The sequence below is a fragment of the Haliaeetus leucocephalus genome, unplaced genomic scaffold (genome assembly GCF_000737465.1).
Source record: "Haliaeetus leucocephalus isolate CR32 unplaced genomic scaffold, Haliaeetus_leucocephalus-4.0 Scaffold616, whole genome shotgun sequence".
Lineage (NCBI taxonomy): Eukaryota > Metazoa > Chordata > Aves > Accipitriformes > Accipitridae > Haliaeetus > Haliaeetus leucocephalus.
This window is the reverse complement of record NW_010973052.1, coordinates 2,588,318-2,606,110: the sequence shown is the minus strand read 5'-3', so window position 1 is coordinate 2,606,110 and position 17,793 is coordinate 2,588,318. Positions and strand designations below refer to the sequence as shown.

Sequence of the window (17,793 nt, the reverse complement as noted above, 5' to 3'; positions counted from 1 at the left end):
TAATAACTGGAGCAATTTGCCAGTTTTAATTTTCAATCAAAATATATGTATCCTTGAAATATTATCAGTAATATGCAAGCCAAAATTTCCCAAACTTACTTTTTAACTTGGTAGCAAACAGCTTAAATGTGGCAAGATGAGAAATCAACCATTCATTTTGATTGCAAAATTTTTAAATAAAAATCATAGAGTCTTGAAAGTTTTCAGAAAATTCAGATGGCAGCAGAAATGAAGACCAGTCAGGAAGGCTCTGAGAGGGCATATGCCATTATGTGGTACAAACCTCATTTATTTCAGAATGGTTTTCCTTTGTAAGAATAAAGTTACACCAAACATAAATGTCATTTTATTATTCTAGAGAAGCCAACAAAAGCGTACAGAGATTTTGTTAAAAGAAAGAAGTAGGGCATGAAAGGGCATTACTTTTCCTAAAAGGGATATATTTGAGATAGATTCCCGAGTACTTTTAAGTTGATGGGTGCATTCCCACCAATATTCCTAGAAGAACAGGGATGAAGAAGGAAAAAGAATAGAGAAGATTTCCTTCAGCTTTGGTAACCAGGGAGATAGGTATAAGATATATCAAATCTCAGAATATTTACGTATCTAACTCACAGTTAAGGTATGGAAATAATACCTCCAGTGTAAGTTACTTGAGAGTAAACCTCAATCTGTTTACTGGGATTTTTCATCTTGGTTTGTAAATCTCGAATCTGTATGCAGTACAAGGGAGAACTGATGGTATTAGCTCACTCTAATAGCATATAAACCATTGCTGAATTTCAACCCCTCAAAATATAAAAGTAGTTCATTTCTTACAATGAATGCTGGAAAAGGGGTACTGAATGACAAATCTAAGGTACAGTTCCTGTGGAAAAAAGCCAAGAGGTGTTCACCATTAAGCAATACACCTGACAGCAGCTGCCTAGCCAATCAGCATATCTGTTACCACTAGAATGGCATAATGAATGCAGGGATTTCTTATGGATAAATCTATGACAAATTAGGTTTCATTCATTTTGCTTCTGAGAGCAACTTGTTAGAAGAATCTAGAGCATTAACAGTATCTTCCCTTTCACCAAGTTGCTCAGCCACAAAAGACTAATAGAAGAGTATGTGTGTACAGCAGGATGTAGGAACAGCTCCGAACTGGATTGAAAACCCTGCATCCTGCATCTTATCTTAGGCTACATCTAATTAGTTTTATATGCAGCACAAAGTACAGGGACAGAATCATAGAATGGTTTGGGTTGGAAGGGGCCTTTAAAGATCATCATGGCCAGGGACACCTTCCACCAGACCGGGCTGCTCAAAGCCCCATCCAACCTGGCCTTGAACACTTCCAGGGATGGGGCACCCTCAACCTCTCTGGGCAACCTGTTCCAGTGCCTCACCACCCTCATCATAAAAAATTTCTTCCTTATGTCCATCTATACCTACCCTCTTTCAGTTTAAAACCATTGCCCCTTGTCCTCTCACTGCAGGCCTTGGTAAAAATCTCATCTTCATACGTATAAGCCCCTTCACAATAAGGTTTCCCTGGAGCCTTCTCTTCTCCAGGCTGAACAACCCCAACTCTCTCAGCCTGTCTTCATAGGAAAGGGGCTCCAGCTCCCTGATCATTTTTGTGGCCCTCCTCTAGACCTGCTCGAGCAGGTCCATGTCTTTCTTATGCTGCGGACCCCAGAGCTGAACACAGCTCTCACGTGGGGTCTCACGAGAGCAGAATCACCACCCTCGACCTGATGGCCACGCTTCTTTTTATGCAGCCTGGGATATGGTTGGCTTTCTGGGCTGCAAGTGCACATTGCCAGCTCATGTCCAATTTTTTCAGAATGGACAATACAGTACTTAAACCTTCCTAACTCCTCAAAAATCTACTCCCCTGGCCCCAAAGAACTCTGACTTGGGCTTCATGCAATTCAGGTAAGCTATGCATCATGATTCTGAGTAACTCCTGCCTTCTGTTAAGTTACACTGGAAGAAATCTTGCTTATCTGGCATGGCCACATTAATCCATTCTCTTAATTTTTTAGTTACCTGAAGTTGTGGCCGTTATGTTTGCACAATGTAATTTGATGTTTAAGATCTCAGTAAATTGCCTCAGCTGCTTATTGGAGACAGCACTGTGGGTCCAAGTGCTCATTTAGATGGCTAAGCCAGACTCAGTCTGTATGACGCCTATAATGTGACTCATCACCTACTCTCTAAAGAGAGGAATGACTACTGTGCTGCAAATGTAGTCAGGACTGCAGAATATTTGCTCTGTTGCCTTGCAACAGTCTATACTGATTCCTCAGAGGGGAAATAGATCTTTGCATTTGGGTCCTGTCTGTTGTAACTATCATTCTAAATGGTTGGACTTACTTGCATGTAATGAGCAACAAGGAAGGTAAGATGCAAGTCATACATTCTTGTATAACACAGCCTTACCTTTCCAAATATACCTACTGCAAAACGTCTCAGCATCTCCTACCTTCCCTATGATGCAGCTCAATATAAATAGGTGGAAAAATTATTTCTTAAGTAAACAGGTATCAAGATGTTATTTTTAAGAACAGGAGGAAACTTAAAGTGACCTATGCAGTAAGACTGGAAGGACTAATTTGGTAAAACTTTGGGTTATTATTGACACAGATGTGAAAAAAAGATACACCACAGCACATTCTCAAACAGTAGTTTAAAGGCATATGGATTTAAGTATAACACAGCCTAAAAAGAATATTGAAGACCAAGCAGAGGGAAAGCACATGCAGATAAAGCAGGCCATTCAAATTTTTACAAGATGTCTTTCAAAGATCTGTACGACCACTTAATCAATTTTCTCTTCTTGGAAACTGTCTGCATCATTCATGTAGTCTTCAAGATCATTATATCTCTGCAAATAAAATAAAATCTGTATTATTTTACCAATGTTTAATAAATTAATTACATAAAGACTGCTTTTTCTTTTTCTTCAATACAGTAACAAGCATTCCAGTAACAATTCAGAAGCAACGATACCTGAAAGCTTGCTAAATGCAATTGTACAAGTTGTCTTGAAATAGTTCATAAAGTGTTTCTGAATAATTCAAAGTACTTCAGCGTAAACAGAAGAGTAAAATATTCTTGCTGTGCCTCACGTACATGTTTCCAATCTCTCTGAGTTACAGCTTGAGTTTGTTGTGTCACTGCTTTCAAATGAAACAGGAGCTGGCCCACCACAGCCCAGAGATCATGCAGCTGTCCGAAAGCTTCATCTCGCAAGCTGACACAAACTCTGTGTGAATGCAGCCAGCATACCACTGTTTGAGAGACTGGGTCAGCCGAAGCGGATGAATGGTTAAGCTGAGTTATATTGTTTAAGCCCAGTAATTCAGAACTGATCAATTAAATCAGACATTTTATCTCAGCTTACTTCTATCTACTTGGAAAAGGATAGATCAAATAACTCAGTTGTACCTTCTGAATCCACCCACTGTCTTCCAACTGGCTGAACAGCCGTTCGACTGTGTCTTTGACTGGTTCATCCTCAACACCATCCAACTCAGTAATGGAGCTGCAATCCACGTACAACTTGTATTTGAAGTGCTTCAAATTATGATAAACTCTTGTACGATTTGCACACACCACGCCAACCTTCAAAACCTAGGCCAAAGTGAACAAATCATTCTCTCCGATAGCACTGTGATTATCTTGACAATATAAAGAATGGCTAAGTCAGTCTAGTAAGACTTTATCAGTCTAGGAAGATTTTTTTAAAAATGAAATAAACAGAATGACACATTACATGCATAAAATGAGTGCAAAACGATGTAGTTTTCACAGCCACAGCAGAACAATTTTTGAGCAAGCAGGCAGCCAGCAAGCCTATGCAATGGCAGCTTATCAGTACTGTTTTCTTGCAAACGCAACCATGTTTATAATTGGTAGTATCTTTCCTATCTCCTAGTGGAACTTTGTTACAAAATCACTAACATTTTAGACAACCATCATATTGTGAAAGCTGAGGAAGAGAAATTATTTGATTACTTTTGCTTAATATACAGTACTTCCTAGGGACATGAAATACCAGTTCTAGCATTTTGTAGACTGAATAATAATCAATATTTCTTCAAGAAATACAATGAATCCAAGTAGACATATGCCTAGAATCATATATTTAATAAATATATAAAGAGATTGGATTTCATAAAAATAAAATCTGAAAACCTAGGTTTTATACAGTGCAAACTGTATGATCTGCAACTGTCTGGGAGGTATAGCTAGGCCATAATGCCTCTGCATCTTCCAGTTATTACCAGTTTTACTTCTATAATTTCCATGCAGAAAAGACAGAGCTGTCTTATTTAACAGTTTTCTTTACAGCAGTATTTATAGATAAACAAAGGATAAATACACATGTAAATACATAATCAGAGCATGGATTAGAGTAGATTGATTATCATCTATCAGCTCTAACATTAAATACAGGCAAGTATTTGCACATACCTTAAACTCACATTTTATGCAAAGATGTTATGCAGTGAAGGTGTTTACCTGAATATACTGAGTAATATATGGGTTATAAGAACCTCTGGCAATCCCAAATCTTCACTAGAGTGTATGAAATTGAAGGTGTGGGGAGGGAGAAAGAGTCAAAAGTTCATCTGCATTTAAGGACATCCTGCATTTCACAAGAGTAAGTTTTGTTCCATTTCTACAAGACAAATAGTTCAAGTACATACAATGCCAAATCAGAAGAGGAATCTATCCCTGTAAATGACCCATAGGTGCACTGATTACTACTCCAGCCCACGGAGACAAAGCCTGTCAGGTAAGAAATCTTCATCTCACCGGTTTTTGGAGGTCAGGTTTTCTACACTTAAAAGCAACATCATTAATTGGAAGAGCAACTGACGTAATCTACCTGGACTTGTGCAAAGCATTTGACACCGTCCTGCACAACATCCTTGTCTATAAACTGGAGAGACATGGATTTGATGGATGGACCACTCGGTGGATAAGGAATTGGCTGGATGATCACACTCAAAGAGTTGCGGTCAACAGATTGATGTCCAAGTGGAGACCAGTGACAAGTGGCATTCCTCAGGGGTCAGCACTGGGACCAGCGCTGTCTAACATCTTTGTCGGCAACATGGACAGTGGGATTGAGTGCACCCTCAGCAAGTTTGCTGATGACACCAAGGTGTGTGGTGCAGTTGACACACTGGAGGGAAGGGATGCCATCCAGAGGGACGTTGACAGGCTTGAGAGGTGGGCCCATGCAAACCTCATGAAGCTCAACAAGGCCAAGTGCAAGGCTCTGCACATGGGTCGGGGCAATCCCAAGCACAAATACAGGTGATGAGTGGATTGAGACCAGCCCTGAGGAGAAGAACTTGGGGGTAATAGTGGATGAAAAACTGAATATGAGCCAGCAATGTGAGCTCACAACCCAGAAAGCCAGTTGCATTCTGGGCTGCATCAAAAGAAGTGGGGCTAGCAAGTTGAAGGAGGCGATTTTCCCCCTCTGTTCTGCTCTTCTGAGACTCCACTTGGAGTACTGTGTTCAGCTCTGGGGCTCCCAACATATGGACGCAGACCTGCTTGAGCAGGTCCAGAGGAGGACCACGAAGATGATCAGAGGGGTGGAGCAACTCCCCTGTGAAGACAGGCTGAGAGAGTTGGGGTTGTTCAGCCTCCAGAACAGAAGGCTCTGGGGTCACCTTATAGCGGCATTCCAGTACTTAAAAGGGGCCTACAGGAAAGATGGGGAGGGACTCCTTATCGGGGAGTGTAGTGATAGGACAAGGGGCAATGGTTTTAAACTGAAAGAGGGTAGATTTAGATTAGATATTAGAAAGAAATTCTTTACTGTGAGCGTGGTGAGGCACTGGAACAGGTTGCCCAGAGAAGTTGTGGATGCCCCATTCCTGGCAGTGTTCAAGGCCAGGTTGGATGGGGCTTTGAGCAACCTGGTCTAGTGGAAGGTGTCCCTGTGCATGGCAAGGGGGTTTGAACTACCTGATCTTTAAGGTCCCTTCCAACCCAAACCATTCTATGATTCTCATACATGCGTAAAGAAATTCAGCTCCTGATACATACAGGAGAAAGTGATTTAGTTTTACTTAAAAAGAAACAAACCAACCCATCAACTTATCCTTCAAGGGCAGCATTGTTTTGGACAGATGTCTTGTCACACCTTCACAAGTAACAAGCAGGTAAATGGCTAAAGGTCAAAGTTCTTTGCATCAGTAATGCAAACTGCAATTGTATTGCTATTTCAGATTACACACACACATATATATATCAGAAAACCCAACCATGTTATATATTGCAAAATGATCTCTCCTGAGCCGCAGCAGTGATAGCCTTTATTGCTGCCATCAGTGATAATCTGAATACTCTTTTAAATTATGAGAAGTTTAAGTTTTGATCAATGCTTACAACCCATGTTTTCAGGAAGCTTTTCCGAATGCATGACCAAACGTTTGCATCTGTGAGCAGTTCCCCAAAACACCTCACCTACATATACAACCTAGCCTTAGCAGTATCTACTGACAATGACAGTAACAGAAAAGCATATTTATATTTATAATGATTATATAAGCTAAATCTATATTTATATGTATTATTTATATATTTTCTTAAATACATGAATGAACTTTATTTCTTAAATATATTAACCAGCAGCTCAACTGATACAAGCAGGCATAATACCACTGAAGTCAAAAGACACTCACTTAAAAGAACTTTTGATCTTACCTACAGTAGGTGGTTATTAACTGAAATTTTAACCATCTTGAGATTAAAAATTCCTATTACTATATTGCAATTCTCTACTGATCATGTACATGTACCTATATGCAGCTCATCTTCTACTCTCCCCAAAACTGAAAAGCTAAGGCTTATGTTTGGTGCTATAGGTGCTTCTGAAGTCCAAGACCTACCAACTAACGCATAACCCTGATTCATTCAAATTTCCAGAAGTACCATTTCAAATACTGAAACATTCAAGAACTGAGCTGCGGTGTTTCATAGAACATTTCATAACTTTTCAAGTACCCCAAGCAATGAGGTGTGGCATATGGAACATTATGTGATGTAAAATAGGAGATACCATCTTGCATCAAACTGATGGCCCAGTTCTTCCCCTGCAACAACAGCTAACAGGAGATATTTAGGAATTTAGTACAAGATGCAAGACGAACACCAGAATGATTATAACATTACCATACAGCTTTTAGCAGTCAACAGTCAAGACAGTCTGTATCATCCCAACTATCGTGTTCCATAGTGTGGGAGAAGCTTCCCCAAGAACCTGTCTAAACCCTTTCGGGACCCACTAACACATTTTGCTTCCAAAGTATCTTGTGGCAATGAGTTTCACAGTTCATTTATGTGCGAGGTGTAAAGTATTTCTATGCTGGAGAAATGCCAGAGGCAAATAGCTAAATATCCTATAATGTAATTAAGTATTGTGTTTTTAAAGCAAGAAAGATTGTCTAAAAATACAATACTATTTCGGAACGCAGCTTTGGAAAGAATCTCAGTACTGTACTTCTAATTTTTTCCTCTCACAGTTCTCAGTGACTCTGTCCTAATGCTTAACTTATCTACTCAAGCTGGTCATATCAGCCAAAGTTGTGTTAAATCACTTTGTATGGAATGCAGGAGCATAGCCTGACAACAGCACAACATGTAGTGACTGAACCCATGTCCTCTAAGCATGATTATAAACGGAAGTAGAACACCAAAACTGAGAGCAGAAAACAGTTCATAATCCAGGTGACACAGGAGCAAAGAAGTGTGGGGGGCATCCATATCTCTAAACCATTCGATTCTCCCTGACCATGGAGGAATGAGAATTGGCAGCTACACACAGAACAATCACTGCAAGCCTAAGCAAAAATGGAACAGCTGTTTCTCTTCTCTTTCTACTGGCAAAGCAGAATACTTCAGAGATGAGAGAAAAGGAAAGTTTTATGCAGAAGAAGAGGGTTGGAGGTCTGTTTTTGTTCTCTCCACATCCACTTTTCTCGGGTATTTTCAAATAAAACTTTAGAAAATAGTCCAACTACGTGTTTCCATTCAAGCTGATCTGCCAGTGCTGAACTGCCTTCCCTTTCAGTCAATTAACTTCTTGAAGTGCCAGTTTTATGTAGCTCTGTGTGCCTTTCTTCTTTTTTCTCAATTGGCAGTACAAGTTGATCAGTGTGTTACCAGCAGAACTTCAAAGACTACTTGAGAACTGTACCTTTAGCAGTCTAAATTACAGATGACCATAAGAACACAAATGTTGCATTACAAAGGCACTATCAAAAATTACTGGAAAGTGCTCAGTAACTCTCTCTCCTGGGTCTGTTCTATAGCCCCTGAGCTATATTGAGCATGCACATGCCAGGCATCTCACCAGATGCTGGGGTATACAGGGTAAAAAAAAGCTCTCATTTTCTACCGTTAAGCTGAAGAGGACAACAGTGAACTAGCAAGTTCGTTCAATATTCAGTAGGATAGTCCAAGTTTTTTCCAAAGTGAAAAAATAGCCAAAGCTTTATGTAGGACAATGTTTGGACAGCAGTGAGGGAATTGCTACTGTTATTTCCACAGTGAAGTTGGAAGTTGAGTAAAGATTAAATTCTTGTGCTAGTTCACTTATTATTTCTGGTTAGGTAAGGTACACACTTGCCATGAAAAACTGAAAATTTTTAATTAGTGATCTACATTTAGGGACTTGTATCTAATGAAGAATAATGACTGTACGATGGACTGCAGTATCAGTGTTAGTATGACTGCCAAGGACTTACTGATTTAGTGCAATAAACAAGGGGAAAAGCCTTGCTGGAAAAGCCTAGCTCTCCTGACTATCATGCACACACAGACTTACCAAAACAGAGTATTAACAACTGCTGCTCAGAAGGGTCTGTAATCTATTTAAGAAAAACTGTGGCACAGATTTTCCTAGATTCTGCATTATACACAGAGCCCAGTATGATGACATAATGATAATCACACTGACACCACTCAAATCTCTAAGTTAGAATATTTGCAAAGATCCAAACAATACGGGCTTGCTCTTCAGTAAGGTGTACTTCCAGTTTGATGGGCTTCACTTTATTTTCATATAAGTAATCCTATTATACCGCATTTCAAAATATGTTGTAAATACAACTTGTTCTGACACTTTTTTCTTTTCAGCAAATACTGTGAGGAACTTCAGCTGTATTCAGAAATTCTTTTACAGTCACAAAGAAAAGGAATATACCTTCTACACCTCCTGAAAGGGAAGAAAGGCAGAACTTGGGTATCAGCTTGGTACACAACTGTAGCAATATTTTATTCTTGACAAATCGCGTGCTTTGAGTTTATCATAAGAGGTCAGGAATTACATTACTTAAGAAGGTCATATGCATACCTAATCATAACAATTACTGGTAGCTGTAAATTTGAAGGGAAGATCCCCAAATATTAGGAACACCCAGGTTCTTAAGAGTAAAGGTCTTCAAAAGTCTCAGCTGTGAAATGTAACAAAATTGATTGCTCAAGTCATCCAAAACAACTGCCTGGTGAAACATTATGTAACAACATGAAAGATGTGTTTCATTCCAAAAATACAATTTAATCCAAAATGTCCCAGTAGAGACAACCGAGTGAGAAAAAGATGCAAGGCTACCTAAATGGGAATGTTTTCTAGTTGGACAAGTAGTTCTGATAATGCAGTAATGAGAAAAAGGTCTAATAAAATGTACTGAAGTAGTTAGGAACAAGTCTTCTCAAAAGGAGATCAGCAATTTCAAGTGTCAATGCAACTGAGATGTCAAGATACTTTGTCCTGAGTGAATAGCTACATGGGAAATAGCAGATGTGAAAAAATCTGAAGAATGAAGCAGTAAATTCTGACTAGGCTGCACTTGGACTATTAGGATGACAGTGGCACTATTTCACTCAATGTTCTGATCTAGAGCAAACAGGAACTGCTGGAGTGCACATGGATGCTCCAAAAACTAGAGGCATAGTAGGCACAGAATTAGCAAACCTAGTGACCCAATGTAGAACAAACCTTACTGGCAACAAAATAGAAAACACAATCATTCAATGGAGATGATTGTCCATTACACAGAAAGTTACTTTTATAATGTTTCTGAAAGCTAATCAATGCAAGATTCCTGCTGGGAAAGTCTTAAGGGCATTATAGGCACACACAAAGGTAAAGGGCTTTCAAGTGATCCAACTTCAGTGAAAAGGCATTCTGATATTTAGAATATATGTAAATGAGGCAAATGTCATTTTGATTTAAAGCCGCAGACTCCTGGCATATGGAGGTAGGATCTATTAAAGATTAAAAAACCCCAACCAGCATAGTATTTCTCAGGTACTTGGTGAAAACCAGGAATGCCAGGCATGTTCAGAGCATCACTCAGTCACATAATTTCTTTACCACAGGTTTTCCTTTCTTTAAGATATGCAGTTGCTTTAGGATTTTCAATCTTCTATTATATGTTCTCTGACAAAGCAAAAAGCTACTTCAGAAATAACCGATTGAGCGCTCATATTAGAACTTCGGTTAGTATGTGAATCTTAATCTTAATGTGTGCTGTCAGCCTCTCTGAAACACAGTTTCAGACTGCCTCCCCATGCACCACCAAAGACAAGCATGCCGAGTAGGATGTGTAGGATGCCATGTACCTAGAATTTCCTTCTTGCCCTGGATGAAACTCAGACTGTAGAGATTTGAAGCAGAGGAAAAATTGAGGCAAATGTCAATTTTGACTCGAGGGCAAAAGTTATCAATAAACCATACTGTATGTCTTAGAGCCCTTTCTCTTTATCATGAAGTCCAGCTCATGGTTGGGTATACTTACTAGCCCTTACCGCAGTGCAAGTACATGTGCTGCATCAGGTACTAATATTAAGTGGCAAAAGTAGGGAGGAAACAGTATACTGATCGTTGTGATGCAGGCAAAAACAAAAGTCATGGAAAATAAGATTTATTTTCTTGATAAAAGTTAGGTTTATTTGAGGATACTTTTCATTACCTCTTTCCCAACATATAACAAAGTATGAAGGTGGGTAGAGGGGAAGGTGGAGAGGAATGCCTTTACTCATCCTTTCCAGTTTCATAGGAACTTCCTTCATAATTCCTAGCTAAATCCAAGACTATACTACTCCAAACTGCAAAATGGTCCTCACATTTTAAAAATTAATAGGGTTTAGACATGGAAGTACAGTAGCTTAACTCTTGCCTCTAGCATTATAGACATTAGATGTCTTGATAGGATTTCTATTCTTTATATGATTTTCTGTAACAACAGACAAAGCTTAAAAGTAATTATATAGGGTGCTTGTTTGAAGTTACCTGCTTGTCATCTGACATGAAGTCATCTGCTTCCAAAGTTCTACTATTGTAAAGCCTTCCAGAGAGCAGCACATTAAACTTACAATACCGATTCAATCCACAGGCCTGACAAGACATATTTTTTGGATTTTTCAAGATTATGCGAATGTCTGGGTAACAATCCACACGCTCCTGAAAAAGAGATTTCAAATAACATTAAAGAATCTCTTAAACTGAAGGATGCCTCAAATAGGCTGCTGAGTACTCTGTACTCACACAAAATTAGTGCAAGAGAAACCAAAGAGATTCAAATCTGAAGTCTTTCACCATTCAATTGCAAACATAAACCTTCTCAAACATTTTCCAACACTTCACTCAGCTCTAGTTCATTAACTCTTTCTTTTGGCTTCAGACCTAAAGAATGGATCCTGCATCCTGGCACTTATTTTTCTTGTATCTCTCTCTCCTTTTTTTTTTTTTTTTTTTTTTTTTTTTTTTTTTTGGAAGGGGTCGGGGGTGTAACTATATCAGTTGGTCTGCTTCAAATAAATACACTGTATCTCTCCCCCAGCCGTACTCCATTATTACAGTGATTATTAGATCACCACACCTATCACACTAACACTATTCTAGTAATTCACATACAGTGACTAGATTACTGTATATTGACTTCATTTTTTTTGAAGTAGTAGAAGGTTCATTATGAACATACTGGTTTATCTTTTTGTGGGAGAAGGAAGAAATTTTGTTACAACATTTAGCAAGTCACAAAAAATCCTCAAAAAGTCATCTGCTGAAGATAGCAGGAAAACTATTCAGGTAACTGAGAACAGATTCTCTTCTGTTACCTGAATGTTTATCTGGTTACAAACACATAAAATACTTCCGATATTTGTAAGTATCAAAACAAGTTACATAAGTTAAAAAACAAAGGGTTTCTATTAAAAAACTATATATAATCATAGCGATTATTGTACCTTTACAGAGAATTACGGTATTAAAAAAAATGTCAGCAATAATATGATTTGGAGCCCACTTCACTATTTGAAGTAGAAGCTACATACCTTGTATCGATCTTTCCAGCGACTTCTAGAGATTAAATTCTCAAGACGAGGCTGAATGAAGCGGTCATCCAAATAATGAAGTGAGAGCAACATATCTTGTGCATACTTCTTTTGTCTTGTTCCTTCTGTTCAGTGAGAGTCATTACTAATTTGCTGACCACCCTATGTTATACAAGTTTCTTCAAATAAAATTTTCAAGGACATTATGCTTCTGCATACTAAGAACTATGAATGATTTAATAAATTATTACTAAATACATTTGCTACTGATATCCATAAAAGTGATCCATGCATCTTTGATAAACTGATATATTTAATTATTTTAAAAGTCTGTATCACAAGAGGTACATGAATAAATTCTACAGTCAAGGCTAATGTGAAAAGCTGTCACCCCAAACAGAGACCCATGCGCTCAATCCCATTTAAAGAATGGAAAAGGAGGGGGGCAGGTATCTTGCTTTTTGTACACCTTATGTAAGCTGTTCATAATGTATAAGGGTGGAGGTTGCAATCCATGAAAACAAACTGCTCTGAGCTGCTTCCCAGCAGAAATTTTGACAACTCTCTTTGTCACTTATAAAGAACATGTAGCAACTGACCTTTAAACTTCAGCAGCACAGTCAGATGCCTTCAGTTAGGCAGCATAAGTACTTCCAAATACTTACTCAAGCAAAAATAAACAAGTATGAGGATGAGTAAAACTACCACTCTTCCACAACTGTCTCCCAAATATGTGCCACACTTCAGGAATTAAACAGGACTTTCATAGGTGCAGGCCAATTCATACTGTCTCGAGTTTCAGCATGTACAGACATACAAATTAATTCAGCTACCTTCCCTAGTCTTTTAGCAACACTGTTATCAAAGAAACAGAATGAAGAAAGACTACTGGCTATCTAGCTTTCTATATAAAACCAGTTAATTGTTATTATCATTATAGCCACCATAATTACAATTAATTGTTTTTCCATGTGCACTTTACACATACAAATTTTCAGTAATACAGCTATACTGAAAGCTCAAAGAGGCTGTGCTAGACCATAAAAAAATCCCTCACAAGAAAAAGCAAGTCTGAACTCTTAATACTACAGTAGCTTCTCATGATTCAAACTAATTAACAGATTCACTTCCACCAACTCAGAAAAATCCATTCTGTGTTATAAAAATATATCTTTGTAATGCTAGGCTATGTTCATACTGTACAATGTTCTTCAGAAAGATAGAATACAACCTCCAACTCACCCACATAGCTGATCTACTTGCAGCACCTTGGCATTAGTTGTTAGTTTTGTAGAGCAGATACAATTTGAAATAGAAGGAAGCTATTACCACATAAATCTGACAAAGTTTACTTACTATTTTCATAAGCTTGTTTTCACTTGGTAAAACAAAACAACGCTAACAACTGGAAGAACTAGCAGTGGTAGATGAAAGACATTTTTAGCTCCAAGAATACACAGCTTTATTCTGAAGTGTGTGCTGTACTTCAGTTTCTCCATTCCCTCTTAGGTTCCTGATGACACCAAAACTTCCTCTCTTTGGCACTTTGCTGACTCATTCCACAACCTCACACAGACAGTGTTCTCATTAATCCCACCTTTACAGTGCTTCTGAAACTACATGTGAGGTTGCCATTGAGCCCCACTAGGCCAAATGCCAAAAACCACTTCCTCAGCAAGAACAAGACAAGAAGTACTGACTGCAGCTGAAATTTATTTATCTGAAAGCACAAATGTTAAAAAAAGGAAAAGAACAAAAAATCAGATACAGAGTAACCTCCACAACTATAATTGTTATCTACCAAATTCCTCAGAAAAAGCTATGAAGCACGCAACATTTTGACAAATCAGCTGACCTTGCTATGTTTTCATTGAGATACCTACTTTGAAATTAATTTCGCTTTCATGCTGGAACTGTTAGTACTGATCAGTAACATAGAAACACTTCCTTACATCTCAGAATGCCTTCTAGGCTTAAAAGAATTAAGTCTACACATTTTTCCAAGATTACTCTATCCTTTTCAGGTAGATTCCCCCCACCCCGAGGTACAGAGCAGCAAAACAAAGAACAGATCTCAGGACTCACAGTCCTATACTCTAATCAGGAGACACATCCTTCTCTAGAATAAATGTCTTTGCAGAATTTTGAATGTACTATTATATTATTTAATGCAATTTACTTACCATATAATGAGCTCAGAAAAGTGTCGTCAATTGCATTTATGAGGAAAGCCTTTACTATTCTTCTGAAGTGTACATAATGATCACAGCGAGATACTGGGAAGAAAGCAATATAACCAGAATTTACAAAAAAAAAAAAAAAAAAAAAAAGAAAAATATGTAAGCAATGTTAGAAGTCCTTTGAGAAGATTTTTTCTTCCATTATTGTAAATTTAGAATTTTAAAGTAATTTAAATACGGATTTTAAAATAATTTCAATGTACACCATCCACACCCTTAAGACCCTGCCTTTAAATAGTGCTTCTTATCTCAGTGATCTTAATGAAATTTAGCATCCTAAAGTCACACATCCTTTCAGCAATAAGAGCCAACAGTAAGAGCTATAAACACTAAAAGAAGAGAATAATTTGTTCTATGAGTAGCAGGAAATAATGCAAACCAGAGAAGGCCAGGCTTATGGGGTGGGGTTTTTTCCCTTTGTTTTTTCTTTTTTCTAACTTACTTTCAACTACATACAATTCTGCTCAGGTCTTTACTGGGGAAGAAATACCACAAATGCTTGTGACTAGCTACACTAGCACCAACTATCCAGTCAGCACACACCTGCTTCTGAGCAACAAAATACAGAAGATAACTAGCATAAAGTTCTGTTTCAAATCTCTCTGCTCCTGTTGCCAGTTTTCATAAAAGGTCAACTTGAAGTTTTCTCACTCTGTGCAGTTTGGCTGAAATTGACCAACAAATTCAGAAAACCCTATAGACCTGTGCACCCAAGTCACACCGCCATGGAATAAAAATACATTAAAAAAAAAAAAAAAATCCCAAGCTCCCAACCCCCCAAACTCATGGTAAGAATTTTACATCATTCTCCAGAATAGAATTTGGCCAGAATTAACATAGCTGCTCTTAGCATGTATCACAAGATGGAGGATGATGCTTTTAGGTCTTCACAGGAATGACTGCATCATAGGTAGCTTACTTCATCCTAAATCAGACCAACTTAAAAAAACATCTGTGCAATAGGGTTTCCCTTCCTTTCCCCCAGATTATACCCTCCCTTTAATAAGATACAGAAAGACTGTAAAAGTTTACTATGGAAATCGGAGTACTTCCACAATAAATTGAAGTCTTTTAGGAATCTGCTTTTAAACTATCATACCCTATGACATAGTATTTTTATTTGCAGTCCATTAATATTTATTACAGCACTACAAGCAAGTTATACATATAGAATTGTCACTAATTTTGATCTTACAGTGTGGGACGTAGTATGCCAGGAACTCGCTATTTGATGTATTTAGTTCCTTCTGTTGTGCCTGGTTTTCACTCTTTATGTGCTCTGTGCTGTCATCATCATCTTCCTCTTCCTCTACTATAAAATCTTTCATGCTGTCACTGTCAGTTTCACTACCTTCTGTTGGTGTAAGGGGCAAGTGACAGAGGGGCTCCTCTTCTGTTTCTGCTTCATCATCAGAATCCTAATTAAATTTTAAAAAGTATTTCAAACACAAGAATTTTCAGTATTTGCACTGATGAAATACTACACATACTGGATAAGATTTTTGACCTTCTAATAACACCATTTGTTCAATTAACAAGAAATAATGTTTCCAAAAAATACATCATTCTGTACTAGATGACAATTACTTTCAGCTTTAAATCAGCCATCTCCATTTACCTCCCTTCACTCTATTTGTAGGAATTAAGCTAACATGAGATCTCCGAGTTACTTCAGCAGGTATTTTGCTTCTTGATAAAAATCATTTGATAGTCCTCTCATGTGTCTCTTCTTTACAGAAAAAAAGGAATGATGAAGAAGTTTTTCCTTCCTGACTACATAAAGAAGATAGATACCTGTGTTCTAAGCTGCTTAGTCAGCATTTCAGAATGCCTGAAAGAGCAAATGAAAGGAAATTCTTAAATCCTGTGATTAAAACTCAAGATAAAGGTTTTCAGCAGTCAATACTGTTATCTAGTTAACGTGATAACTGTTAAAATGAGACAGAACTACTGATTTGTCATGAAAAAAACCCAAACCAAAATAAAAAAAAATCCCACTGGTTTATATCTATTAGTCTTTGCCTTCCTCTACATTCAGTATTTTCTCCAACTGAATTTCAAAGATAAAATCCAGACCTCACAATTTTCACTGCTGTAGGATCTCCGAGTTGCTCTTTGTCTTGCAAGTTCTTTCAATTTTGCAAACACTTTCTGTTTCTTATCAGTAGAAACGTTTTCTGTAGGGCAGGTTTTGTCAGGTTGCTCTTCTCTGGAACTCTCATCTTCATCTATTATACAGTGGCGTTTAGCAAAAACTTTTCTAACAAGTATATCACTGTCCTCACTTTCATCACTGTCATACAAGACAGAGGTGTTCAACCTTTTACGCTTCCCAGGCACGATGGACTCATCCTCACTATCTTCTGTTACTTCCCTACTGTGGCTTTTCTCCTCCTGAACTGAAAGGCCGTTCTTCACAACGGTTTCATCTTTTTCATCTACTTTGTCTTCTGATGCAGTAGGCTCTTCCTCCTCAGAGGTGCCTGAGGATTCATCACTGCTGTCAAGTAGCACGAGCTCCCTTTTAGTGCGTCTCCAATCAACTCGGGATTTGGATGATGACAGTTCTGTTCCTGCTGTCTTGTTTCTTGTTTCATATCTCCTGACAACTGCTTTTATTTCCATGGGAAGGCTGTGACAAGACACCAAAATATAAACCAGTAAAACAAAGCACTTCTTATGTTATGCCATTAAAAAAAAAGCACAAGGGCATCCATGTTTTGTTACATATGCCTATGACTTAACAATGTCATTATTAGGAGACACATGCCGGTATCAGCACCAAACAAATCTAATCATGCACAAGAACTTCTGAAGAGGATACACCTTACTCAAAAATGTAGAAGAGCGGAACTGCCCACACCCAGCATGAATGAACCGGAAAAATCAGGTCTGGAGCACAGCTACAGATCCCATCATCCCCTCCAACGCTGGAAGCCTACAGCCGAGGCAGAGAGCTGCCCTGCTCCCGAGGACCCTCACCAGCAGGCCTCACTGAGGAGCGGCCCGGCGCCCCCCGCCGCTGCCCTCGGCCGGGGAGGGACCCCCCGCCGAGTCGCCGGGCCTCCCCCCGCCCGCCCGCCCGCCCCGCAGCACGGCCCGACGCGGCACAGGCGCCCTGAGGCGAGGCCGTCGCGACCCGCTCCCCACTCTACAAAGCGGCCCGGGCCGGCAGAGCTCACCCTCCCCCCCC

General features: G+C 38.7%; 1 protein-coding gene across 4 annotated transcripts; it reads right to left on the bottom strand.

Moving 5' to 3' along the window:
* Window positions 1-1,659: 1,659 nt before the first annotated feature.
* Window positions 1,660-17,545, bottom strand: CCDC82 (coiled-coil domain containing 82). Of its 4 annotated transcripts, none has more exons than XM_010578201.1 (8): window positions 17,432-17,545; window positions 16,677-17,232; window positions 15,796-16,018; window positions 14,544-14,636; window positions 12,361-12,485; window positions 11,318-11,488; window positions 3,442-3,627; window positions 1,660-2,878 (listed from the first exon to the last, which is right to left on the bottom strand). In XM_010578201.1, exons 2-8 carry the CDS (start codon window positions 17,223-17,225, stop codon window positions 2,813-2,815), a joined length of 1,413 nt encoding a protein of 470 aa, XP_010576503.1. In that variant the 5' UTR covers window positions 17,226-17,232; window positions 17,432-17,545; the 3' UTR covers window positions 1,660-2,812. The 4 variants fall into 4 exon arrangements, 3 of the variants coding, with proteins under 3 accessions (XP_010576503.1, XP_010576504.1, XP_010576505.1); XR_775063.1 differs by having other exon boundaries at window positions 2,795-2,878; window positions 3,127-3,627; XM_010578202.1 differs by lacking the exon at window positions 1,660-2,878 and adding an exon at window positions 9,377-9,476 and having other exon boundaries at window positions 3,545-3,627.
* Between the last annotated feature and the right edge of the window lie 248 nt (window positions 17,546-17,793).

Excerpts from the sequence above, each read along its gene's own strand:
- CCDC82 (XM_010578201.1), bottom strand. The coding sequence starts at position 17,225 with ATGGAAATAAAAGCAGTTGTCAGGAGATATGAAACAAGAAACAAGACA. Across the intron at positions 14,637-15,795 it reads GGCATACTACGTCCCACACT|TATCTCGCTGTGATCATTAT; the intron begins GTAAGATCAAAA and ends CTTTCTTCCCAG. Across the intron at positions 11,489-12,360 it reads GCTGGAAAGATCGATACAAG|GAGCGTGTGGATTGTTACCC; the intron begins GTATGTAGCTTC and ends TCTCTTTTTCAG.